This window comes from Diospyros lotus, chromosome 1 (assembly GCF_014633365.1).
Source record: "Diospyros lotus cultivar Yz01 chromosome 1, ASM1463336v1, whole genome shotgun sequence".
Classification (NCBI taxonomy): domain Eukaryota; kingdom Viridiplantae; phylum Streptophyta; class Magnoliopsida; order Ericales; family Ebenaceae; genus Diospyros; species Diospyros lotus.
In genome coordinates, this window is record NC_068338.1 from 49,418,905 (window position 1) to 49,445,694 (window position 26,790).

At 37.8% G+C, this 26,790-nt stretch overlaps 1 protein-coding gene across 1 annotated transcript in view; it reads right to left on the reverse strand.

The window, feature by feature from the left end:
* The window catches only part of LOC127810690 (protein ORANGE-GREEN, chloroplastic), a 59,556-nt gene that overhangs the window by 9,550 nt on the left and 23,216 nt on the right, over nucleotides 1-26,790 (reverse strand). The window contains exons 5-6 of the mRNA XM_052350293.1: nucleotides 16,343-16,419; nucleotides 15,345-15,472 (exon numbers count right to left, since the gene is read on the reverse strand). Coding sequence (XP_052206253.1) covers nucleotides 15,345-15,472; nucleotides 16,343-16,419 — 205 coding nt within the window. The remainder of the gene's footprint in view (nucleotides 1-15,344; nucleotides 15,473-16,342; nucleotides 16,420-26,790) is intronic.

Here is a 26,790-nt window from a genome sequence, read left to right on the forward strand (position 1 = left end):
TGTTATATGTGGATGACATGCTTATTGCAAGTCAATCCACAAGAGAAATTCAGCTTCTTAAGCAAATGCTAAAAGTTGAGTTTGAGATGAAGGAATTAGGTGAGGCAAAAAAAATTCTAGGGATGGAGATTTCTAGGGATAAGCAACATAGGAAAATTTATCTATCTCAAAAATCATACTTAGCAAATTGTTATCAAGATTTGGAATGTTAAATGCAAAGGTTGTTAGTGTGCCTTTTGCATCTCATTTTAAATTGTCTTCGGATCAATCTCCAAAGGATGAGGAAAGTAGGAAGGAAATGGCCAATATTCCATACTCAGGTGCAGTAGGCAGCTTAATGTATGGAATGGTCTGCACAAGACCCGATTTGGCATATGGAATGAGTGTCATAAGTCGATTCATGGCTAATCCAGGTAAGCCTCACTGGTTAGCTATTAAATGGATGTGCAGATATCTTAGAGGATCAATTGATTATGCTTTGTCTTATAGTGGTGAAAGTCTAGAAGATCAACCTAAAATCCTAAGTTATGTTGATGCAAATTATGTTGCTGATATAGATAAGCGAAGGTCCACAACTAACTATGTGTTCAGGTTATGGAACTCTACTATTAGTTGAAAATCGAGTCTCCAACATGTGGTAGCATTATCAACTACCGAAACAAAATACATAGCCCTTTTGGATGCATTTAAAGAGGCTTTGTGGCTAAAAGGATTAGTAGGTGAGATTCTAGGAGTAGATATTAAGACTACTTTGATGTGTGATAGTCAAAGTGCAATCCATTTGTCTAAAAACCAAGCTCATCATAAAAGAACAAAGCAAATAGACATAAGATATCATTTTATCAGACAAGTAATTGAAAAGAAAACTGTTATTCTAACCAAAGTTTCAGGTGAGGAAAATGCAATAGATATTTTTACAGAAGTTGTTCCAGTTTCAAAGCTAAAGCATTGCTTGGATATTTTGAAATTGATTATGTCAGATCTGAAGCAGAATCAAGACACCATGTGAAGATACAAGTAGCAGAAAAGAATTCTCGAGGAAGCAAATCAAATCAAGTGGGGGGAGAATTTGTTGTAATCACTTGTATTAGATTAGCTTTGGTTATCTCGGGAGGGTTTCTTATATTGTTAGCATTTGTATATCACTTGTGTTATTCTAGAAGGATTGTTTCTAGAAGGGTTAGTTAGCGGTTTTTAGTACGGTTAGTTGGTTGTAACTACCGATTTAAATAGCTTTCTATTTTACCACCTCTATGTTGTATAAATAGAGGTCGGGTGTGAAGCTTTAGTCAGAGCATTGTACTGTCTTGTTTCGAGAGGGCGAGAGGAGCATGCATGAGGTTTTTACTTGAGATCAGAGAGGGTATATCTTTGTATTCTTGGGTAGGGAAACTCTTAACAGTTCTGGGCATAAGACTGTTGAAGAGATATAGTGCATGTAATCCTTGATTTGATCGTTCAAGATAGTGGAGATAAGGTGCCTAAGGCAGTCTAGATGTAGGTCTTCTTTAGAAGACTTAACCAGGATAAATTGGTGTTGTTCTTGTTTTCGGTTTCATGTTCTTTATTTCTGTATTCCATTGATTCTTGTTGCTGTAAGGGTTTGAGAGATTCTGTGGGTAGGTCTATTGAAAGTGAGTGTCTTAAGAGAGAGCTGTGTGATTATCTTATAACAATATGGAAATTTATCAATAAAAGCAGACCATCTAGCATGCATATCACTCCTCAACTGCCTTTGGCTACTCAAGTACTTAAGAGCTTGGTGATCTGTGTAAAGAACAAATTCTTTAGCAATCAAGTAATGTTCCCATGTCTTAAAAGCCCTCACCACTGCATAAAACTCCTTATCATAAGTAGACCACTTTCTTCTGGTTTCACACAACTTCTCACTGAAAAATGCAATTGGTCTCTTCTCTTGGGACAACACAACACCTATACCCACTCCACTTGCATCACACTCAACTTCAAACAACTTGTCAAAGTTTGGCAAAACTAAGACAAGAGCGGTACATAACTTCTCTTTTATCAAGGCGAAACTTTGCTCTTGTTCTTCATCCCAATGGAACTTTCCCTTCTCTAAACACTCAATAATTGGAGCCACATTATTACTAAAGTGTTTGATAAATCGCCTATAGAAAGTTGCTAACCCATGGAAACTCCGCACATCACTAACATTTTTAAGGGTTGGCTCACTCATAAAAGTACACTTCTTCAAATTAGCATAAAGTTTGTTTTCCCTCAACACACTCAATACATCCTGAATATGCCCCACATGCTCATCAATAGACTTATTGTACATCAAAATATCATCAAAATACACCACAACGAATTCACCAATGAAATGACATAATACTTGATTCATTAGTCTCATGAAAGTGCTTGGTGAATTGGTTAGTCCAAAGGGCATGACTAACCACTCAAACAACCCATCTCTCGTCTTGAAAGCTGTCTTCCACTCATCTCTAGGTCGAATTCTGATATGATGATAACCACTTCTGAGATCAATTTTGGTAAAAATCATAGCCCCATCAAGTTGATCAAGCATGTCATCGAGCCTAGGAATTGGAAACTTGTACCCAATAGTAATCTTGTTGATGGCTCTACTGTCAACAACACACATCCTCTAACTCCCATCTTTCTTTGGTGTCAATAATGCTGACACTGCACATGGACTCATGCTAGTCTGAATGTGCCCTTTTCTCAACAATTCCTCTAACTGCTCACACAAAATCTCATTCTCCCTAGGACTCATCCTGTAGTGTGGTAGGTTAGGCAAACTAGCACCAGAAATCAAGTCAATGTGGTGTTGAATATCCCTCATAGGAGGTAGCTCATTAGGCAACTCCTCAGGAACCACATTGTGAAATTCCTCCAACAATCCTTGCACCTCTACTGGAATTTGATTCACCTTCAGTGGCTCATTCACGCTCTCTCCCTTGACAACCAATAAGTGAACCTCTCGAGTATCTTTACACTCCCTCACAAACTCAGTGTACTTATGTGTAATGGTAAGAAAATTCCACCCCTCCACTTTAGAAGCTTTGGTTTGATTCTTTTCCACTATGAGTAACAAAGTATAACGCACACCTTCTTTCTCAAGCTGATATGTGTTTTTCCTACCCGAGTGCTTAGCATCCACATCAAATTGATAAGGCCTCCCAAATAAAATATGGCAAGCATCCATATCAACAATATCACAATAGACTTTGTCGGAGTACTTACTAATAGAGAAAGGCACCCTGCAGCGTTCATTCACATGTATGCCACCAACTTCTTTGATCCATCCAATCATGTAAGGGCTTGGATGTTTTTCAGGAGTTAACTACATTTTTGCCACCACGTCTCTTCCTATGATGTTCTCCTGACTTCCACTATCAATAATCAACTCAAAGATTTTTCCTTTCACCGTACACCTCGTGCGAAAAAGCTCATGACGTTGAGTAGTATCTTCATTATTTTGAGATAACATTAACTTCCTCACTACACAAGTATATTTCCCATGTCCATAATCTTCTTCATCATCCTTCCCATCAGGCCCGCAATATATTTCGTCTTCAGCAACATCTTCCTCCTCCCTTTCTACAATGTTAACTGTTTTCCTCCTTGGGCAATCACTAGATTAATGCCCAACCTCACTGCACTTGAAACATTTTAAAAGAATAGGTTTTGCATAAGAATTAGGGGATTTTGAAAGATTAAAAGTAGTACCTCGAATGTTTTCCCCCATTGTAGCCTTATTAGGGTTGACTGTATGAGGTAGATTGGAGGGTTACGCTTCCTGAACCAACTTGCCTTTTTCAAAAGCTGCTTGTTTATTTTCATTCTCACTATACCGACAATAGTTGTCATTACGAGCTCTCTCACTCAACATTAACTCAACCTTTAAAGCTAAGTTTCTTGCTTCTTGCACACTCAAAACCATCTGAACCCCAATTTTATCACAAATTGCAGACTTCAATCCATTCAAGTAACGAGCTGCTTGTTGATTGTCACTTTATGACAATTGGTTTCTCTCCACCAATCGCAGAAACTCGGAGGTATATTCATTAACACTCTTCATTCCCTGTGCACATCTTTGATAAGCTTCAAACATATATTATTCATAGTCAGGGGGTAAAAACCTACCTCTTAACAGCTTCTTCATTCATCTCCATGTCTGAATTGGCTGTCGGCCTTCCCTCAATCTCGTCTCTCTCAATTGTTCCCACCAAACAGATGCACCGCCCTTCAATCTGTAAGCCACTAACTTCACTTGTCGTTCATTTGGGATCTCCATGTATTCGAAAAAACGATCAACCTCAGTGATCCAATCCAAGAAACCCTCAATATCAAGATCTCCACTAAAGGTAGGAATATCAACTTTTAGTTTATACTCATCGTTGCCCCAATGGTTGTACTGATGCGCATTCCTTCTAACCCCTCTACCACCAGGGTTAGCTATTGCTAGATCAAAATCATCCTCTTCATCGCTATCTTCAATCACTGGTCTTCTAGGATTAACAAGGACATGATTAATGGGTGGTCTTCCCGCTCCAACTTGATTCACCCCATTATTTAGGTTCCTGTCATCATCAACTCGTAGTAAGGTGCTCAATTTGTTGATGATTTGCTTCAATCGTTGTTGGATGGTACGAGTTACTTCTCGCTATTCTTCGATTGCTCTCCAAACCGTGGACAACCCCTGATCACCATCACGAGGCTGGTTGCTATCGTTTCCTTCAAGATTGGCTATCTGACTGATACCACTTGACGCAGCACATAGCGCGTGTATGAAAAAATACACCAAAATAAACCCTTGAAATAACAAACTTCAATAGTCGAAACTTGGCTTTCAAGAAAATACAAAAACAAGACTGTTTTGGTAAGAAAACCCAAATAGGTTGCTGAAATTTAATTGAGAAAAATTTGATTACAAACTCTAGATCCTAGGCATATTTATAGTATTTGGCTAATCCAAATCCATCTAATATCTGTAAATAAAATCCAACAAGAATCCTAATAGAAATAAATCCTAATTAAACATGAAATAAAATCCTAAATCAAGTAGAAACATGAAGCAGAATCATAAATCAAATAGAATCCTAAAATATATGAAGTATTAAAATATTGTTCTGGTGCTACTGTTCCAGTGTGATTGGCTCGGCCTTGGCTTGGGCCGGGTCTTGATTTATGTTCGCATCAGGAACAAAGAAACTTTTAAAGAAACCCCATATCATGCCTAATCAATCTAAAGGCCAAACCTTCTTGAGCAAGCAGCAAACTGATGCCCTTTTCTGCTTTCCGAGTCACAGTATAGTCTTCTGGATTTGCTCTGTTTGGCATCAATTTATTTCTTTTAAGTAGTTTATTTTGGTTGTTTTAAAAGTCCAGAAATTTTTTGCTTTTTTGGACTTTTTAATTTATATTTTATCTTTTATTCTTGAAAGTTAATTTTGGTAATTTCAAAAGCCTACTCAAAATATATTTTGTTTATATTTTAGATTGTAGCTTTTTAGTTTATATTTTATTTTGATAATTTCAAAGGTATGATAAAATATATTTTATTTTTGTTCACAAATAAAATCATTTATTGTTCACAAAAAAGTTTATTAATAGGCCCATTTCTTGTTCATAAACAAGCTTAAATTGAGCTCATTTAACTTAAAAAAGCCAAGTTCAAACTGAGCCCTAACACAAAAACATGTTAATAAACCGAGCACATGTTAACAAAACAAGCCAGGCCCAATTCATAGCCAAGCTTAGCTTGGCTTGTTTACAACCCTATAGATAGATCACAAGTAATTAAATCAAACTGTTGTCACTTTGTCTGACAGCATTGAGATTATAATAGATCATGCTGTGTTCCAAACCCAGACTACTATTGGCGGGACTGTGTCATCCATATCCTAGTCAATTCTGTAATGTACCATATTTAATGACTAGGTTGAACATATTCATAAAATCAGACTCCTATAATTTGATTCTTGTACTCAGAAAATATTTTCTGTCCCTATAGGAAGACTTGAATGACTACACTGATCCTTACTATTGAGATTTCAAGAGATGAGTTCCAAAGCCGGGATAAATGTGTGGGGTGTGGGTGAGAGAAAACGCGGGGGGGGGGGGGAGGCTGAATGGTTTTGGCTTTCTTCTTGTCAGCTAGAAGCATTGAGTCACCATTCTTCATTTGTTCTTCTTTTTCTTGTAAGTCATAGCTTCTAACTCTTAGATTATGTTCTATGGTTTAATCATCTTTTGTTTCCAAATTTTCAGTGTTGTTGGCAACTGTCATGTACCTAGGTCACCAGATTGCAATAAAGAAGAGATTGTAAGGGTAAATTGGGAAATAGCGAGTGTTTAGGCGCTGGCATGGCTTGACTACTGTAACAGACTTTGGCGCCAATTCAGCTGAGAACTCCTTAAAAACAGAGTTCCGATTGTTTGGGAAATCATCTAATGAAATTCGAATCATTGATTCTTCAAATTTCCCTCTTAAATTCTCTCTCTCGCTCTCCTCTCTCTCATCTTCTTCTTTTCCCTCCATTTTTCTTTCTTCACCTAAAACCCCTACTATCAAATCGGTGATCTGACAAGTGGTATCAAAGCACTTTCCTCGCATTCGCCCATTATCATCACGATGGCTGATGGACCTCGCATGAAGCAGATGGAACTATAGCTACAGCAAGTGTCAGCGACAGTGTTGGAAGTACAGCAGCGGATGGGATCCATGGAGGATACCATTGGAACCATTGTAGATAAGAGATTGGAGGTTACGGCGGATCAGCTGCAAGGAGATATGCGCAACCAGATCCGGACGGAGATGCGAGAACAGAGTAACATGGTTCGAGAACAAATGCAGTAATTCATGCTGATGTTTTCGAATCAAGCTCAGGTACGAATTTCACCCGATTTTCCTCCTCGGGAACATTCGGATCCAATATTACCAAGTATTGGAGTGGGACAGAGAGTGGTTGAGCCTTCGGAATTGGGAGGTGATCCAATTAGTGTAGGAGAATTGGGAATGGAAAGGAGACCAGAAGCTTCAGCCAATTTTGGACTTACGCATTTTCCAGTGCCAAAGCTGGAATTGCCAGTTTTTGATGAATCGAAGCCACGGTGGTGGATTAGAAGGTGCGAGAAATTGTTTAACATTCACCGAGTAGCGGACGACCAACGAGTCACTTTGGCTGCTGCATTTTTGAACAATGTAGGTGATATTTGGTTCCAGGGATGGTCCGGCGTGCGAGGTGATCACAATTGGGAAGAATTTGCGAGAGAATTATGCAAGAGGTTTGGCGAAAGAAGAACCGTGGATATAGTAGAAGAATTTAATAAGTTGAAGCAGAGAGGTACAGTGCAAGAATATCAGCTTCGATTTGAGGAATTGAAGTCGTTAATGCTCAGTCAGAATCCGTACATGACGGAGGGATATTTTGTATCTAGTTTCATAAACAGCCTGAATGGTGATATTAGATCTATGGTGAAGATGATGCGACCCCGTATCGTGTAAGAAGCTGCGGAAGATGCATTGCTGCAGGAATTAACTGTGGAGACCTTGCTGAGAAAACAGAGGACTCAGGGTAGAGGGAATGCCTACGAAGCAAATTATTCAGGAGGAAGGGTGCCGGGAAAGGAAATGGTTAGATCGAAGGAGAGAGTTAAGTTTCCGGCTAGTTCTTCCTCAAGACCGCAAAGTGTTAAGCAATGGGAACATCGGAGGCCGACAGGACTTTGCTATCGGTGTGGAGACAGATACACTCCAAGGCATCAGTGCAAGAGACAACTTCTCTTGTTGGAAGGAGGGGATGTGGATGATGAGGATGAAGGAGACACACTCACGTTAGTAGAGGAGTTGGGAGAGGAAGATAACGGGGCTATCTCGCTTCATGCAATTAAAGGAATGATAGGTAGTAAGATCATTAAGGTTGAAGGAAGATCTCATGACAGCACTCTTGTGGTGTTGATTGATAGTGGGAGTACCCACAGTTTTATTGATGAGGAAATTGCGAGGAAGCTAAAATGCGAACTCTCCAACACTCAACCACTTGCGGTAACAGTTGCTAATGGGAGTAAGGTCCTAAGTAGATCAGCTTGCTTAGGATTTTGTTGGATGATGCAGGGCGAAACCTTTAAAGCTGATTTGAGATTGTAGAAACTCGGAAGGTGCCACATAGTGCTCGAAGTCGATTGGATGAAAGGTGTGAGTCCAATCAGTTTTGACTTCAACAAAATGGAGGTAACAATGGAGAAGGATGGTCGGAGAGTGACGCTACAAGGGAATGTGGAGAATGGAATTTGCAAGATGATCACGGGTAAGAAGTTACAAAAGCTGTTCAAGTATAAAATAGCCCAAGTAGCCCAACTGTTTTTGATTGAGACCTATTGCAAAGACGAGGACCATGAGAAGGTGAGCGGGCAGTGCAGGATGTTCCATGGCAGTGAGCATCCATTGCCGTGGCAGGTACGTGATCTGGAATCCCTAGATTTATTGTTGATTGAATTCCAGGACTTATTTGCAGAACCTAAGAAACTACCTCCGTTCCGACCCTTTGACCACTCTATAAACCTTCAGCCCAACTCAATTTCCATCAATATTAGACCCTACTGATATCCACCAAAACTCAAATCTGAAATTGAGAACATGGTGAAGGAAATGTTAGCCAATTCTATCATTCGACCCAGCAAGAGCCCTTTTGCTTCTCCCATCCTTCTAGTTAAAAAGAAAGACGGTACATGGTGCTTTTGCATTGATTATCGGCAGCTCAACACTATCACTATCAAAGACAAATTTCCCATCCCTATTATTGAAGATTTACTAGACGAACTTAGATATGCCACGATTTTTTCCAAGCTAGATCTAAGATCCGATTACCATCAGATTCGGATGGACCCAAAAGATATCTACAAAATAGCTTTTCAAACCCACCACGGCCACTATGAATTTACAATCATGCCTTTTGGTCTAACCAACGCCCCAGCCACATTTCAAATCTTGATGAACCACATATTTGAACCCTATCTCAAAAAATTTGTGTTGGTATCCTTTGACGATATTCTCATCTATAGCCCAACATTTTCTAAACATTTGAACCATCTTAGGATTGCATTTCAAGTCCTTCAATTCAATCAGCTATATATCAAAGGATCCAAATGTGCCTTTGCCCAACAACAGATAGAGTATTTGGGGCATATTATTTCAGCAGCTGGGGTTAGTACCGACCCAAAGAAAATAGGGGCAATGACTGCTTGGCCAAAACCTGTTAGTGTCAAGGCCTTGCGCGGCTTCCTTAGTTTAACAGGATATTATCGACGTTTTGTACGAAACTATGGAGTCATAAGCAAACCTCTCACCAAATTGTTGAAGAAAGATGGTTTCCAGTGGGACGACAAGGCTGACAGAGTGTTTGAACAACTGAAGAAGGCTGTCAGTGAGGTTCCTACACTAGGACTTCCTGATTTCAACAAACCATTTATTCTGAAGACAAATGCTAGCAATTCAAGAGTGGGGGCAGTTCTTGTTCAAGATGGCAGACCACTCGCGTTCCTAAGCCAAGCTTTATCCTCAAGACACCAAGGCCTCAGTGTTTATGACAAAGAATTACTAGCCTAACTTGAAGAAATATGTCATGGAATTTGTACTTAATTGTGATATATGCAAACTGTGTAAACATGAAACCATTGCGCGACCTGGACTCCTACAGCCACTTGGAGTACCAACTCAGGCATGGGCAGACATTACCATGGACTTTGTCGAGGGTTTGCCAAGGTCGGAAGGTAAGGATTGTATTTTGGTGGTGGTGGATCGTCTCACAAAGTTCAGCCATTTCTTAGGTCTCTCTCACCCATTTTCTGCTCAAGAAGTAGCCAGAGTTTTTGTGGACAGAGTGGTTAATTTATATGGAGTTCCCCAGTCTATTGTTTCTGACAAAGACAAAGTGTTTACCAGTCTTTTTTGGCAAACATTGATGAAGTTTCTGGGGTCCAAGCTTCACAAGTCGACAGCCTACCATCCTAAAACGGATGGATAGTCGGAAAGGGTTAACCAATGCCTTGAAACCTATCTGAGATGCTTCTGCTTCCTCCGCCCCAAGGAATGGCACAAATGGCTGGCGTTGGCTCAATGGTGATATAACTCCAGCCACCATAGTTCCATTAACATGACTCCTATTGAAGCTTTGTATGGGTTCAAACCTAATCTACTTCCAGCAGTCACTGGCCCCATTACAGTCGCAGCCGTGGATGATTACTTGCACAGCCGCCAACACAATCTGCAAGTTCTCAAAACCAAGCTTGCCAAAGCTCAGAATCGTATGAAACAAATGACTGATCGGAGGAGAACGGATAGGGAGTTTGAACTTGGGGACCGAGTGTATTTGAAACTCAATTCAGCCTACCTAAAGTCACTGTCCAAGCAACCGCTTTCGAAGCTAAGTCCGAAGTTTTATGGGCCCTATCCCATCGTCGCTAGAATTGGGAAGGTTGCCTACAAACTACAATTACCGACTAGAACACATATACATCTAGTATTCCATGTTTCATTATTGAAGCCATCAGCTGGGAATCATGTGGCCAGTCCAGAGTTACCATCTATTGTGGACGAGGAAGCCCTTACGGTGGCACCAGTAGCCATCTTGGATAAGAGAGTCCTCTACCATCAAGGACTGCCTTTGACCCAAGTGCTGGTGCAATGGTCGTCTCTCCATCCGGATAACAATACCTGGGAGTATCTTCCAGACCTCCTGCAGCAATTTCCCGGTTCAGCAAATTTGTTACCTATTTCTTGAGGACAAGAAATCACTCAAAGGGGGGAATAAATGTCAGGTACCTAGGTCACCAGATTGTAATAAAGAAGAGATTGTAAGGGTAAATAGGGAAATAGCAGGTGTTTAGGCGCTGGCATGGCTTGGTTGCTATAATAGACTTTGGCGCCAATTCAGCTAAGAACTCCTTAAAAACAAAGTTCCGATTGTTTGGGAAAACATCTAATGAAATTCGAATCATTGATTCTTCAAATTTCCCTCTTAATTTCTCTCTCTCTCTCTCGTCTTCTTCTTTTCCCTCCATTTTTCCTTCTTCACCTAGAACCCCTACTATCAGATTGGTGATCTAACAGTAACCTATATAGATTGTAAATTTGTGTTGATCAGACAGAAATTAAGGTAACATGCAAGTAGTTATGAAACATAAAAAGAAATATGAATAACATGAAAAGAAGGTACACAATGATTTAAGGATCACAATAGATTTTATACATGGTGGATTTCCTTGGACCCAACTTGACTGAACCTGAACAAGACACATATCTACATCAGCTTTTTATTTTTGCAATTAATTCCTTTTTTTTTTTTAATTTCTAGTTCTTAGCATGGATTTAATATGGTTAAATGTTAGAAAAAAATAGATTTTATCAGAATTTGACCCTGACTCACTTTCCTCCCTCGTATAGAATTTACTAACAATTTTATCATCCCTAAAGACAATATAAATTAACTAAAAACTAGAAACAATTTATGTTCTTCAAAATCTGTCATTTTAGCTATTTATGTTGAAGTTTAATAATATTTCCTTTTGGTTATATCAATCATCTTTCCCCTCCATTTTTTCACCCTTCTCTAATTTTTTCTTCTCCTTTGACCTCTGTCCTCTTAATCTTCCCTTTTGTTGTTCTCTTAATTTAATGCTCCAATCTCTTTTCCCACAATAATCTCCACCTCTTTCTCCTTTTTTGTTTATCTTTATTTGGTATCTTAGATTTTTTAGAAAGAAAAGAAAAAATCCACATTTTCTCCCAAGCCACTTTAATTTCTCATATGAAATTTCTCCCAAGCATCCCATACTAGGACTCCCTGCTCATTTGGCCCCCACCCACATCAGCACCGTGCTCTCTCTCTCTCTCTCTCTCTCTCACAATCAGGAACCCCAACGTCACAAGTGACTCAAATTCCTTTTCAGGGATTTTTCGTTGCTTCTCTCTCCAAGGTTGGAAGACCCACTTCAAGTGAGCTGATTAGTAGCTCTTCTTTTGCGCCTTGTAGTTACATTCCTCCTTTAATAATCCGATTGCATTTTATTTTCTCACGGTACTTGTCTCCATAGTATCATCACCTTTATCAGTACTGTTTAGGGGTGTTCTTATTTCATCTGCATATAGTCTCTTTTTGTGTATAACTGTGTTTTTGCTCCTTATGCTTGTGGGTATATGTAACTGTAGTTTATGTTTCTGATTTGCTGATGAAAAGTGATTGCTGTTGGTTTGGGTCTGTTTTGCTGTATATAGTCTTCTTCGTTGTTTGTGTTTATGTCTATATGGATGTGTAGCTATCCCTATCATACATTCTGGTTGTGATTTATATATATGCATGCACATACCAGTGTGTGTGTGTGTGTGTTGAAATCTTGTGACTTTTGGATTCTTTGTTTATTTAGTTCATGGACTAATACCCTTTTATGTTGAGGTGAATCCTGTAGGAGCTGAACTACCAACAATGACATTCTTAACTGATACAAGTCGTTTTAAGCCACTTGGGAAGAGACCAATTGACCATGGTGGATGTCAGTATACCAGCAGTCCACCAGAAAACTTCAAGTGTCCAAAGGTTGACGCCATCAGTCACTTTCCAAAAAATGCTGGTTCCCGTGCCTCTAGAACCACTGCAATATCAAGCAAAGTTGTCTCAGGAGTGGTAGCCATGCCTACTGGAATTTCATTGCCAAAGGATATAAATTCTGAGTCGAACAATCTTGCTGTTATTCCTTTTGATAACATTCTTGTTCATCGGAATAAAGTCAAGGAGGCACTGGATCTGTTTGAGGATATCTTTCAGAAGCTCTTGGCGGAAAATGAAGCACAGTCAAAGGGAAAGGGAAATTCTGGAAAGTTAGTTCATGCGAAAGCAGCAATGCGCCTCAAAGAGCAGCGCAAATGGATTAACACTGAGAAGCTGTTAGGATCGGTCCCTGGTGTTGAAGTTGGTGACCAGTTTCGATTCAGGGTAGAACTTGTTATTATTGGGCTTCATCATCAATTTCAAGGTGGTATAGATTACATGAAGAAAGATGGGAAGATTCTCGCCACAAGTATTGTTGCCTCTGGTAAGTATGAAAATGATGCAGAATCTGCCGATGTTCTCATGTATTCTGGTCAAGGTGGAAATCCGTTGGTTGTCGATAAGAAGCCCAAAGATCAAAAACTTGGACGAGGTAACCTTGCACTGAAGAACAGTATGGATGAACGAACACCAGTGAGGGTTATTCGTGGTCACCAAACTTTGCAAACTTCTAATGTTCCGGGGACAAGTAGTCAGAGAAATTTTGCATATGTTTACGATGGGTTATACATCGTGACTAGTTGTAAACAACAAAGAGGGCCATATGGAAAATTGGTCTTTATGTTCCAACTGAATAGGATACCTGGGCAACTTGAACTTACTCGGAACATTCTGAAGAAGCCTAGAAGTGCACAAGGTATTTGATGTGATTGATGGCATTTCTCAAGTGCTTTCATTTGTTTCTGCTAAAGGTTCTAGTTAAAAAATATAATTACTGGAACCTAGATCAAACAGAGAGTTTCATTTTTTTTTCTTGTTCTTTTATGAGAAATCGTGATAGGACGAAATCATCCCTTAGTTGATATTTTTTTCTTTTCGTAATTTTGTCACGGTAATCACCTTGCCTTTCTTCTTCCCTTTCCTCTTAGATTTGTTAGTTAAAATTAGTTTCCTCCTGAATGCTAATACATTTCCACTTTGTTTTGCATGTTTAGGCATTACAAGAATGCTTACTGAGTCAAGGCGTGGAGAATCAGAACAGCAGAGATGAACCTCCTTGAGGTCTTATTTGGTTTGGGCTTCCAAATTGAATGATATGTTGCATAAAATTTAATGTTTTAGTATTTCGAAGTCAAACTTCTTGGATGGAAAATGTATTTTGGAGTTCAATTTGTGAATGTTTTTGAGATTGGGGAAGTTAGAAGCAAGTTAGTTCCATGAGGCTCTTGTGGAAGAGTGCGACATTACTCTTCTTTGAAAGATTTTCTATGGCCCCTTTTAAGGTTTGCATTTCTGCATGGGCTAGTGTCTTGAAAAGATCCTCATTGTAGATAACCTCATAGTTAGATCACTGATCTTGTGAGCTGGTGTTGCATGTGTGCAGCCAATGGGAAGTCAGCTGATCATTTGCTTGTAAATTGTCCGGTTGCAAATTATTTGTAGACTCTTGTGTTGAAACAATTTGGATGGAGTGGATATTTCAATTTCAGGCATCTCAATTAAGTATGTGAGAGACACCACTGGCATAAAAAGCAACAAGCTTGTGCGAGAGGGAGAAAGGCTATCTCCATTGGTACCACATGTTTTCATGTATGGAGCAGCATAACGAAGAGTTTTCATAGCTTATGAGGAGCCCATTTTCAAATTGAAATGTTGCCCACTTGTATGGTTGGTTTGTCAGTTGATCCCTCTTTGGAGCACTACCTGAACTATATAATTCCCTTTGAGTATCGACTTAAGAAAGGTTTTTTGTACCTCTTTTTGCAAATGGACGGTACCCCTTTGGTACCTTCAAAGTAATCTGATCATATCTCATTTGTCAGAAGAAATAAACAAAAAGCTTCTTGAACTCAACTCTTCGGTGGAGAAAGAAAGGGCTGTGCATACGTACAGAGGATTACTCTACTAATTCTAATAGAATTAATATCCCAAAGCAGGAAAAACTTTAGTACAGAATATTTTAGAGCTGTAGATCAGAAGTAAAAGCCGAAAATAACTTCACCTATGTTATTACTTGAACCAGCAGTTTAGGCTATGGAGAGTTTCAAGTTCAGTATGGTTCAGTTGCCTAAAAAAGGAGATAAAAAAAAAAAAAAAGAAGCAAGCAAAAACACAATCTGTGTCTAGAAATTCCAAAAAGTACCTAACTTTGACTCACAAAACACAAGAAAACGTTAACAAAAATTGCCAGAAGTAAAGTGCACATAACTAAGATCAAGAACATACACAGTACCATGGACACTTTTCTTCTTCTTAGGCATTGCAAGGACAATAATCTTAGGCTTTCAAATTGGACAAAACGTTGTCTAATCACACAACAGCAGTCAGATCACCCAAGAGAAGTGGTTTTCAGTTTGGGTTTTCCGCAAGGAATTGGACTCCCACCAATTAGATTTAACATAAATGAAATAAAAATTTGAAAATGGGAATAATGAACTGAAGCAAAACAACCATTTTCAACCTTTTCTTCAAATCCCAATAAGGTAAACTGAAGCTTGTCAGGCTATTGATTAAGTATTAGATAAAGAGAATATTCAAAAACGGATATTAAAGTGATGGCGACACCTTAAAAGCAAGAGGATTTGTTTAAATGCATACCGGTTCCAAGACAATACTTGCATCTTTTGTGCTCCTGTTGTTTTACATTATTTATCTCAACCACCATCAAAGCTGAGATTACTCCAACTGCACCCCCAGAGAATGATGCTACAATAGGGTCAACCTGACTGCAATTGGACCAGTAATTACAAGTATTACAAACAAGAAGCAACGGTCTATTTGCATTCGTTAAAGAAATGATATCAGGAAAAGTTGTACAAACTACAAAGATCTTAGATGTGACATTCTAGAAGCTCCAGAAACTGATAAACGAATTACAAATTCCACATGCATTGATAAGAATAGTGCCCAAATTTAGGAGGAAAGGAGTTCTGATCTCAACCACTAAGGTTGAACTACATGAGACCATTTCTTCCAATTGATTCCATCCATTAATATACTCTGATAAGCCAAAGCAGAAATAGGAAAGGGGGGGTCACATCTTAGAGACCATTTAGCACTTAAAGACATCCCAAGGATAGTATGCCATAAAAGTTTTTAGGTTTTACAAGTTTATCAGGTTCATACCATGTTCATCATGTTTGACCATGTGATTTAATTACATAAACCTCCATGATAGTTGAAACTTTTATAATGTGGCTTTTGTGGGTGAGATAAAAGTCCCATGCCACCCAGTCAATAAAGAATGATATTATTCAAAGATAAAGTGCAGTTTGATTTCTGAATGGTATTAACAGGTGAGCTAACAGTTCCTTGTCTTAGTTATTTTTTACATCATTTTTTCTATTAGCCCAAATGAAAGGAACAACAACAGATGCCTGTATGATTATTATGCTGTGAATGATAGTTTATTTTTTTTATCTATTTATTTTTCTGAAAGGAGAGAGTGACAGGATATACATCTTTCTTGTAGTTTCTCCAGCGAATTATTCAAACTAAACAGGTAGTTTGAACTCAGATCCAGGGCCAAACATATTGATAAATGACTGGGTACAAGAGCTGTCGATCAAACACAGACCAGAACAGTACAAACATACCTCAACTGCATTGGCAGATGCATACTGTGGATAAAATCTGCATATGATGTGCCTCCAAGTCCCAACTTTAGCTCCAACTGAGATAAGCATTTAAAAGAGGTAAGAAGTTTGATTGGCCTGAAGTCTCTTTGTGATAAAAAAGAAATTAAATTAATTTTTTTTTCATACAGAGCTTCAATAGCCATACTAGTTCAACAACGAGTTTGTATGCAGTTTCACAAGGTTAAATTATACTCTCTTTTTTTTTTACTTAGTAAAACTTGACTTTTATACACACAATTAGATACTTGAAGCACCAGAGAATTGTACATTCACTTGCTGTTTAATTAATGAAGTTTAGGCTCAATCTGAGCCTCAAAAGTTCCTGCAGCTGTGTCCTACTGATATAACATTCCCCATTTACTTTAAGATTTGTATGTCCAGGGTAACACACAACATTGAGTTTGTATGCAGTTTCACAAGGTTAAATTTTACTCTCTCTTTTTTTTTTTTTCACAAAGTAAAACTTTACTTTTATACAAATAATTAGAAACTTGAAGCACATGTAAAAATGAAAAGTACAATGCAGAGAATTGTACATTAACTTGCTAGCTTAATTAATCAAGTTTAGCTCAATCTGAGCCTGAAAGTTTCCTGCAGCTGTTTCCTACTGATGTAACATTGCCCATTCACAATACGATCTGTAAGTCCAGGGTAACACATAATCCTATACGTGCAAGGAGTACTGCCAATACATGGGTTGTGGTCAATTTGCGGCCATACAAAAGTAACACTTTACCTATAAGAAATTAGTATGGGACTCTGTGTGCTCTCAAAGTAGGTAATGAAGCCTAGAACCACTAAAAACAGACCTTGGGAAAAAAGAAGCCAACTCAATTGCCTAAGGATCCCACCATTGCAAGGACCAAGGATGAGATGTAAGTAGCCTTACCCTCGTGTGCAGGGAGGCTATTTATATAGTTTAAAACCATGACTGCCAAGACTGTTTTTATTGTTTACAACCATGATTGCCAAGAAAAAAAGAGCAATTTTTATTGGCACTCAAAGCCACCCTGGGTACTTATTAGCAATAGAAGTCTAATGCATAGTGATTGAAAAATTAATAAATTTACGTCATGGTCAAAATAATGTTAAGGATAGTCCTACTTCTTTCTTGCTGCGTACTAATAAAAGGACAGAAGAGAAGATGATGCAGTTTTGTTATTAATAGTAGACAGCTTTATTTTCAGTTGCTTACGTGGCTAGTTTGTTCTGTTTTAACAAACAGCAGTCACCTGCTGTTTGTTACTGCCAGCTGTCAGTAACAGTTAGTTTGTTAGAGATTCCGTTGAGTAGTATATAAACTCAACTGGTCTCATTTTATCATTTGAGATTCTGATTAAGAATTTAAAATCTCCAGTTCTTTCTTCTCAGTTCTCTCTTAATTTTTCTTTCTTTTCTTCTTTCTCAAATAAAATTGACAGTAAAGTTGTTAACTTAGGGTGCGTTTGATTACAAGCATGGAAAGAAAATATTTTCTAGGCAATTGAATTGCTTAGAATTAAATTTAAGGGAAAATGTCAATTGAAGGTATTTGATTGGCTTAATTTTCTACCTAAAAATTGTTATACTTTTCTAACTTTTGGTGTTTGATTGCTATTATTTTCCATAGAAATAGTCATTTTTTCTAGCTTTTGGTGTTTGATTGTCATTATTTTCCCTGAAAAATGGACATTTTCCATGGAAAATTTACCTTTTTTACCTTGAAATTTGTCCATTTTTAGTATTAAATTTTATATTAATAAATTATACACAATTATTTTATCATTACATTTTGATAAATTATACACAATTATTTATCAAAATTTTATATTAATACAATATATATTGATGTCCAACTGATAAAATTTTATCATTGATTTTAATAAATTATACATAATTATTTATCAATATTTTATATTAATACAATATATATATTGATGTCTAACTAATAAAATTTTATCATTTGATATTGATAAATTATACATAATTATTTATCAAAATTTTAGAATGATGTTTGTAAATTTAAGAAGAATGGAAACAGATATCATCTGAAGCAACCACTATCTATTGTTTAACAATGTATATAGTCTTAACTCCTCGTGTTGAAGTTGTCAACATCCAAACAAGTCATGCAGATAACATAAATGTTATAAAATATATAAAAATACACAGTTACGTTTTGTCTTACAAGTTAAACAGTGTTTTCAACAAACATACTAAACACCATCCACTAATTAAGCGGAAGTGGATCACAGCCAAGCTTCTCAAAAACCAAATCCCGCATGAATGCTTCATCAATCAAACTCATAAAGATTCTAGTAAAACTTTCATCCACTTGAAATACCTTCATGACTTGCTTGATATCACACTTGTCTATTTTCATGTCTTGTAGTTTTTCTAGAACCAATTGATGTGATTTTGTGTATCTAATGTTGCTTGAGTCTCCATAGCATTAGCAATTCTATTCGACGATTCGACAATGCTTGATAGGGCAATAATACTCTCATCCATGGGTTGGGTACGTCTACGCCGACTTTTATTAGTTCCTCCTTCGGCGTTATGCTTAGAGCACAACTTTTGCTTGGATTCGTATCTTCATTTTGACTGTCAACCTCATTCAAACTTTCATCCATTACTAATAAATAAATAAAAATTGTTAGAATCTTTTATACATGGCATATTATGAATAATTATTTTTATTATTTACTTTTAAATACCATGAATGGGGGAGAAATCGTTATTGCTGGTTATTGAGCGCTCTCTTGTAGCAGCATCATTTCTAAGAATAGCCTCCAACTCATCATATCTAGGTCTAAAATTTTTTAGGGAAAACCATAATTTGGTCCAAAATTTTTTAAGGAAAACCAAAATTTGGAAATGGTGCTACTACAGGAGAGCGCTCGGTAACGGGTAATGATGATTTCTCTCTCATTCATGGTATTTAAAAGTAAATAATAAAAATATATTATTCATAATATGCCTTATATAAAAGATTCTAACAAGTTCTTTTTTTTTTTTTTTTATTAGTAATGGATGAAAATGTGAATGAGGTTGATAATCAAAATGAAGATACAAATCCAAGAGAAATTCATGCTCCTAAGCGTAACGTCGAAGGAGGAACTAACAAAAGCCGGCATAGACGTACCCAACCCATGGATGAGAGTATTATTGCCCATCAAGCATTGCCGAATCATCGAATAGAATTGCTAATGCTATGGAGATTCAAGCAACATTAGATAAATAAAATCGCATCAATTGGCAATTGGTTCTAGAAAAACTACAAGGCATAAAGATAGACAAGCATGATATCATGCAAGTCATGAAGGTATTTCAAGCGAATGAAAGTTTTGCTAGAATCTTTATGAGCTTGACTGATGAAGCATTTATGCGGGATTTGGTTTTTGAGAAGCTTGGTCATGATCCACCTCCGCTTAATTAGTGGACGGTGTTTAGTATGTTTGTTGAAAACACTGTTTAACTTGTAAAGCAAAACGTAACTACGTATTTTTATATATTTTGTAACATGTATGTTATTTTCATAACTTGTTTGGATGTTGACAACCTCAACACGAGGAGTTCAGACTATATACATTGTTAAACGATAGACAATGATTACTTCAAATGATATTTGTTTCCATTCTTCTTAAATTTACAAACATCATTCTAAAATTTTGATAAATAATTATGTATAATTTATCAACATCTAATGATAAAATTTTATCATTTAGACATCAATATATATTGTATTAATATAAAATATTGATAAATAATTATGTATAATTTATTAACATCAATGATAAAATTTTATCAGTTGGACATCAATATATATATTGCATTAATATAAAATTTTGATAAATAATTGTGTATAATTTATTAATATATTGTATTAATAAAAAATTTAATACTAAAAATGGAAAAATTTCAAGGTAAAAAAGGTACACTTTCCATGGAAAATGTCCATTTTCCAAGGGAAATAATAACAATCAAACACTAAAAACTAAAAAAAATGACTATTTCTATGGAAAATAATAGCAATCAAACAATAAAAGTTAGAAAAGTATAACAATTTCTAGGTAAAAAATTAAGCCAATCAAACACCTTCAATTGACATTTTTCCTGAAATTTAATTATAAGCAATTCAATTGCCTAGAAAATATTTTCTTTCCATGCTAGTAATCAAATGCACCCTAAGATTAACTTGCAATGACCCCACAAGTTAAAACACAAACACTCCACAACCGTTTACAGCTAGCAGGTATTCTTTGACTGATCATTGCTATTTCACCTCATTAAATCCCTCACCTAATTAATCTGTATAGCTAAAATCTGAAATGATTTACTAAACTAGAAAAATTAAAGGAGTCATACAAATTTGGAGTATAATTTGTAAAGATTCTCCATATTTCTTTAGTAACCTCCCACTGCTTTTATGCAAATCTTAAAACCTCCCATACAAGGCTTATGAGCATGGTGCACAGAAAAAAAAGCTTATGAGAACCTTTCTGTATAGCCCTTTCACCAATGCAGAGCCACTTCTACAAAACTTAATTTCATAATGCCAAATTATGACAAGCATAAGTAAACACTTTATATTTGTTTATAAGGGCCAAGTCTAGCTGAATGGGAACATTGAGATACAGAGCAGAAAGCTGAAGTAGAGATATATTTCCTTTAAAAAAAAAAGTTCCAATCCTCATATAGATTCTAGCAGATTTTCTGTAACTCTCTTCAGCAAAGAGCCTAATCTCTATATTCCAACAAATGAATGAAATGTATGCATGGAATCGCATAAAAAATGAACTAGGTATGGCTGTTGAATATAGTAAGAAAAGAAGTGGCACATATGAACATGTTATCATCATCTGCCCCGTGGCTATCACAACTCTATGCGTTATCCTACATTATTCTTTTTTGACAAATAACAAGTTAATTAAACAGACAACACCATAATGAAGTGAAGTGCTTGTGAAGAAATGGTTCTATCCATCCCACAAGCAAGAAGACACAAATGCAACAAGACTATCAGAGGAGTAACAGTCCTATCTATCCCATAAACAAGTGCTCCAAATAAGACACATGATTACCGCAAACAAAAGAAAGTCAACTTACCTTCCAATAAGAAAGTATAAGAATATGAGTTGGTACGTGCGAAAGAAAGAAAAGTGGAAGAACAGGACCAGCAATGGCTTGTTTGTGGGTCGGGTCGGGTCTTAGGGTTGTTCTAGAGCCGTGTAAGGGGGAAGGGGATGATGGAGAGGAAACGGAGGAGACAGAGAGCCCTTCAAACCCAATCCAAACCCCTCGACCGCTCACCATCGCTCTCGCTCGCCGCCTCTCTCTCGCTCACTCCGTCGTTGCCTCTCGCTCGCTCGCTGCCCCTCTCTCGTTGCAAATCTGATTCCAGATCTTCAGGGAAGTCGAAAATCAAAAGATGAACAACAGTTTGGAACTCAGAATTAGAGCTCGTCTTCGGTGGACATGGCAAGAGCAAGCACCGAATGGAAGAGAAAAACCCTCGAGGATGAAAGAACAGTTGGGAGTCAAAGACTAAGTGAATAGCCCAAAAAAATTGCTCTCTCCCCCCCCCCCCCCTCCCCGAATTTCTTTTCTAGCAAAAGTGAGAGGCCATCACGTGACCAAAAGTTAGAATTTAATTTACTTGAAAAATATAACCAATCAAACGCCTCAAAAACTAGAATTTAGATGAAAAATGGTCATTTACCATGAAAAATATGACCAATCAAACAAGCCCTTAGAGAAATATGGAAGAAAACTTTAAATATTTGCAGGCATCATGTTCTAAAGGGAAATTCTATCGGATGGCTATAAGACCAGCTCTATAATATGACATGATTAATTGGACAATAAAAACCCAACACGTACAAAATATGAATTGAGATAAAGATGTTATGGTGAATGTGTGACCATACAAGAAATGGCAAAATTAGAATTAGGTAATTCATAACAAAGTTACAAAGTGGCTTTTATTGAAGATAAGATGGCGATACACAATTAAAATTGTTTGGTCATGTGATAAAAAGACAAATAAATGCTTTTATAAGAGCAGTTGATGAAAATGAAAGAAATTTGGGGAGAGAGAGGGAAAGACCCAAAAACCTTGGTGGAAACTTTCAAGCATAGCATGAATCACAATGACCTTAAGAAAGATACGGCCAAAGATAGAGATGGCTAGTAAGCTAGAATCTATATAGCCAACTCCACCTATGATGTTGACCTTCTATCTACCATGAGAATGTTATGGTGGTTGTACAACCACGCAAGAAATGACGATTAGAAATAAGGTTATCTATAATAAGGTTAGAATGGCTATTATTGAGCATAAGATACATTTATTTAAAGCAATTAATAGTATGGTTATATGAGAAGAAGATCAATAGACACTCTTGTAAGGATAGTGGATGAAGTAAAAGAGGATTACAGTAAAAGAGAGACTGGTGGGAAACCCTTAAAGCATGACAAGAGGTATAATGACTTTAACAAGAGATATGGCATAGATAGATATAATTGGTGATCTATAAGCCATAAGACCAACCCCATCTGAAGGGAGTAAGGCTTGGTATCTTGTATTTCTAGACATCACAGGAATGTGATTATTAAACCATTGAAAAAATTCAAAGAAATTAAAGGACAATTTGTCGAGCATGTAGAGAGAAGTTTGTTGGAGTATACAACCATTTCAAATTAAAAATATAGGAAAGCAATATGTCAGATCACGGATCTGACTTAGGGAATTCTCATCTATTTAGAGGAGAACTAGGCAGGAATTATAGATGGGTGGAAGGGAATTGAAGAATTAAGTGTGAAGAACGAAGAAGGAGAGAGAAATTCAGAGGAAAATTGAGAAAAAAGGAAATTCAAATGTTATTTGATGCCTTTCAAATGAGCTGAGACTCTGCTTTTAAAGAGTTCCACAACTAAAAATACGCGCCACAAACGATTACAAGCCATACAACTTGTTTCGCCTAACTACCTTCTCAATTACTATCTTGCCCTTACAATATCTTCCTTATTACAGTCTAGTAGTCTAGGTACATGACAGTTATCCCCCCCTTTGAATGATTTCTTGTCCTCGAGAAATAGGCAATAGGTTGGTCGAGCTGGGGAACCGTCTAAGGAGATCTGGAAGATACTCTCAGGTGTTGTTATCCAGATGAAGGATCGATCACTGCATCAACACTTGGGTTAAGGGGATGCCTTGTTGATACAGGATCCTCTTATCCAAGATGGCTATCGGGACCACTACAGGTTCTTCGTCTTCTATCATAGGGGGCAGGGCATGGCTTGTCACATTATTCCCGACAGATTTTTTGAGTAATGAGACATGGAACACTAGGTGTATATGTGTTCCATTTGGCAATTGTAGCCTGTAGGCCACCTTCCCTACCCTAGAAATGATGAGATAGGGCCCATAGAACTTAGGGCTCAGCTTGGAAACCGTTTGCCTCGATAGTGACTTGAGGTGAGTAGGGTTGAGTTTCAGGTACATCTGTTCTCCTTGTTCAAACTCCCTACCACTTGGTCTTCGATCTGCCAACTGCTTCATTTGATTCTAAGCTTTGGCTAGCTCAATTTTGAGAGCCTGCAGGGTGTGTTGTCGATGGTGTAGGTAATCATCCACTGTTGCCACTGTAATAGGTCCATTGGCTGCCAGTAGCAAATTATGTTTGTAACCATACAATGCTTCAAAAGGGGTCATGTTGATAGAGCTATGGTGGCTTGAGTTATACCACCATTGAGCCAATGCAAGCCATTTGTGCCATTCCTTGGGCCTTAAGAAATAGAAGCATCTTAGGTACGTTTCTAGGCATTAATTGACTCTTTCTGATTGGTCATCCATTTTTGGATAGTAGGCCATAGACATATGTAACTTGGACCCTAGGAATTTCATAAATGTTTGCCAAAAAAGACTGGTGAACACCTTATCTTTGTCGGATATAATGGTATATGGCACTCCATGTAAACTAACAATTTTATCCACAAAGAGTCTGGCTACTTCTTGGGCACATAATGGATGAGAAAGGCTTAAGAAATGGCTGAATTTCGTGAGCCGATCCACAACTACCAAAATACAGTCCTTAATCACAATTAAGGACAAACTCCATGACAAATTTCTTCAAATTAGGCCAGTAGAATACCTGATTCACCTTCCTGTAGGTATTCTGGATGCCTAAGTGCCCCCCTATAGGCGACTCATGTAAAGTTTGGAGTATTCTCTTCCTTAGTGGTTCACACTCTCCAATCACCAAGCGGCCCTAGTGTCTTAGTAATCTGTTAGTCATAGCATATGTTGAAGAAATAAAAACAGGACCGAGCCGGGCCTTGAAGATTCCAAGATAATCATCCATTATCATCTTTCTATTTATTTTGTTTTATTTATTTCTTTCTTTGTATTATATTGTATTATTTCTTAGATTTATCTTTTAGTGTTGTAATCTAGATAATAGGGATGTAATCTAGTCCTAAATCTTAGGAGAATTCTTAGGAAACTATTTGTATAAATATTCCTGATTCGTATCAATAAAACGTGTGGGAATACCGTTTCCTCTTCTCCATGGTATCAGAGCCTTGTTAATAGGTTGATACAGTAAACCCTAGTGCCTTCATTGCACAGCCACTTCGTTCTGTCCAAAGTGCCTTCATTGCACTGTTCAAGTCGGAACTTCTTTATCCGGCCATCATCTTGTATCACCACCACCACCATTGGGTTCGCTATCTCCAAATCGGCAAGCCCCAAAAAAATCACCGATGACCGGAACCCCACACGTCGCCACGCACCGCTGTCCAATCTCGCTTCGACCCCATGCGTCGGCACGTGAAGGCCTGTCCGCCGGCCATTCGCTTCTAGCTCTTCCAGATTTATCCTCTAACGTCTTTTAAGCCCATCCCTAGTGTCAAAATCATTCGTGTTCGTGTTCCTTCATGTTCGTACCTTTGTGTTCAATTGTCTGTTTCCCTCGTCCATCATGTCAAACACTTCAACAACAACAAATCCAACTCCGACAGTCACCACCGGACACATCCTTCCATTGGATCAGCCCCTTATTGCTGGAGAGTTACCAGGCATTCATCCATCCTATCGGTTAGATGGTAGGAACTTCCTCCAATGGTCTTAGTTGGTCAAGACACTTCTTAAAGGGCGAGGAAAAAGCAACCACCTATCAACAAACCCTCCAGCAGCTAACGATCCCAGCTTCAATACATGGGATGTGAAAGATTCCCGCATCATGTCATGGTTGTAGAGTTCGATGCAGCCGGAGATCAGCAAGAACTTCATGTTCCTTAATACTACCCATGAAGTTTGGGAGACCGTACAGAAGACCTACTCGCAAGTCAGGGATGCATCAGTGATCTTTGATGTTAAAACAAAGATCAATGGTACCAAACAAGGCCATGCAACTGTCACCAAATACTACAATCTGATGAGAGATCTTTGGTTAGAGCTTGATCAATATCAAGCCATTAAGATGGTATGCCAAGAGGACATTGCCACTCTCAATCAAATTTTTTAACGAGACCATGTAGTAGAGTTCCTAGCAAGACTAAATCCCGACTTTGATCAGGTTCAAGTACAAGTCCTTGGTAAGGATAAGTTATCTAATTTAAATGAAGTTTTTTCTATTGATAGGAATGAAGAGAATAGAAGATCTGCCATGCTTTATGTCCATAGCACAGAAGGATCGGCCTTGGTTAGCAAGCAAGATGGAGGTGGCAACAAATATGGAAAAACAGCATACCAGGCTCCTAGAAGGTCGGATTATAGACCTGGGGGTCAGAACCGAACCTCTAACCATGATGGACAGTGGTGCACGTTTTGTAGGAAGGCAAGGCACACTAGAGAAACTTGTTTTAAGCTACATAAAAAGGAGGCCGTGTTAAGCAGGATAGGAGGATTCAAGAACATGGGGTAGCATCAAGGCTATTTATCTAACAAAGATCCAGAAGAGGAGGCAACAAAGAAAGATATTTCAGAAGTGGAAGAATCTACACAACTAAATCCAGAGGAATTAGGCAAACTAAAAGCTTTCCTTCGGACGTTCCAAGATGGAGCCTCATGCTCCTTGGTGCAGCAAGGTAACCTTTCCTTTGAGTCTTTCATTGCTTCTAAAACTGATAAGAATAGCATATGAATCCTAGATTCGAGAGCTACCGACCATATGACCCCTAACATTCAGTTTTTTGAAACATATAAAGCTCTTGGACCCACTAAACAAATCACAATTGCCGATGGTACTACTATCCCTATCGTAGGAAAAGGCAAAGTATCATCAATTTTTTGGCTGCCACTTAACCAAGTTCTTCATGTCCCAAGCCTAACAACAAGTTTGATCTCTATTACCAAACTAACCAGTGATTTAAATTGTTTTGTTGTTTTCTCACCACACGTGTAAGTTTCAAGACAAGGGCAC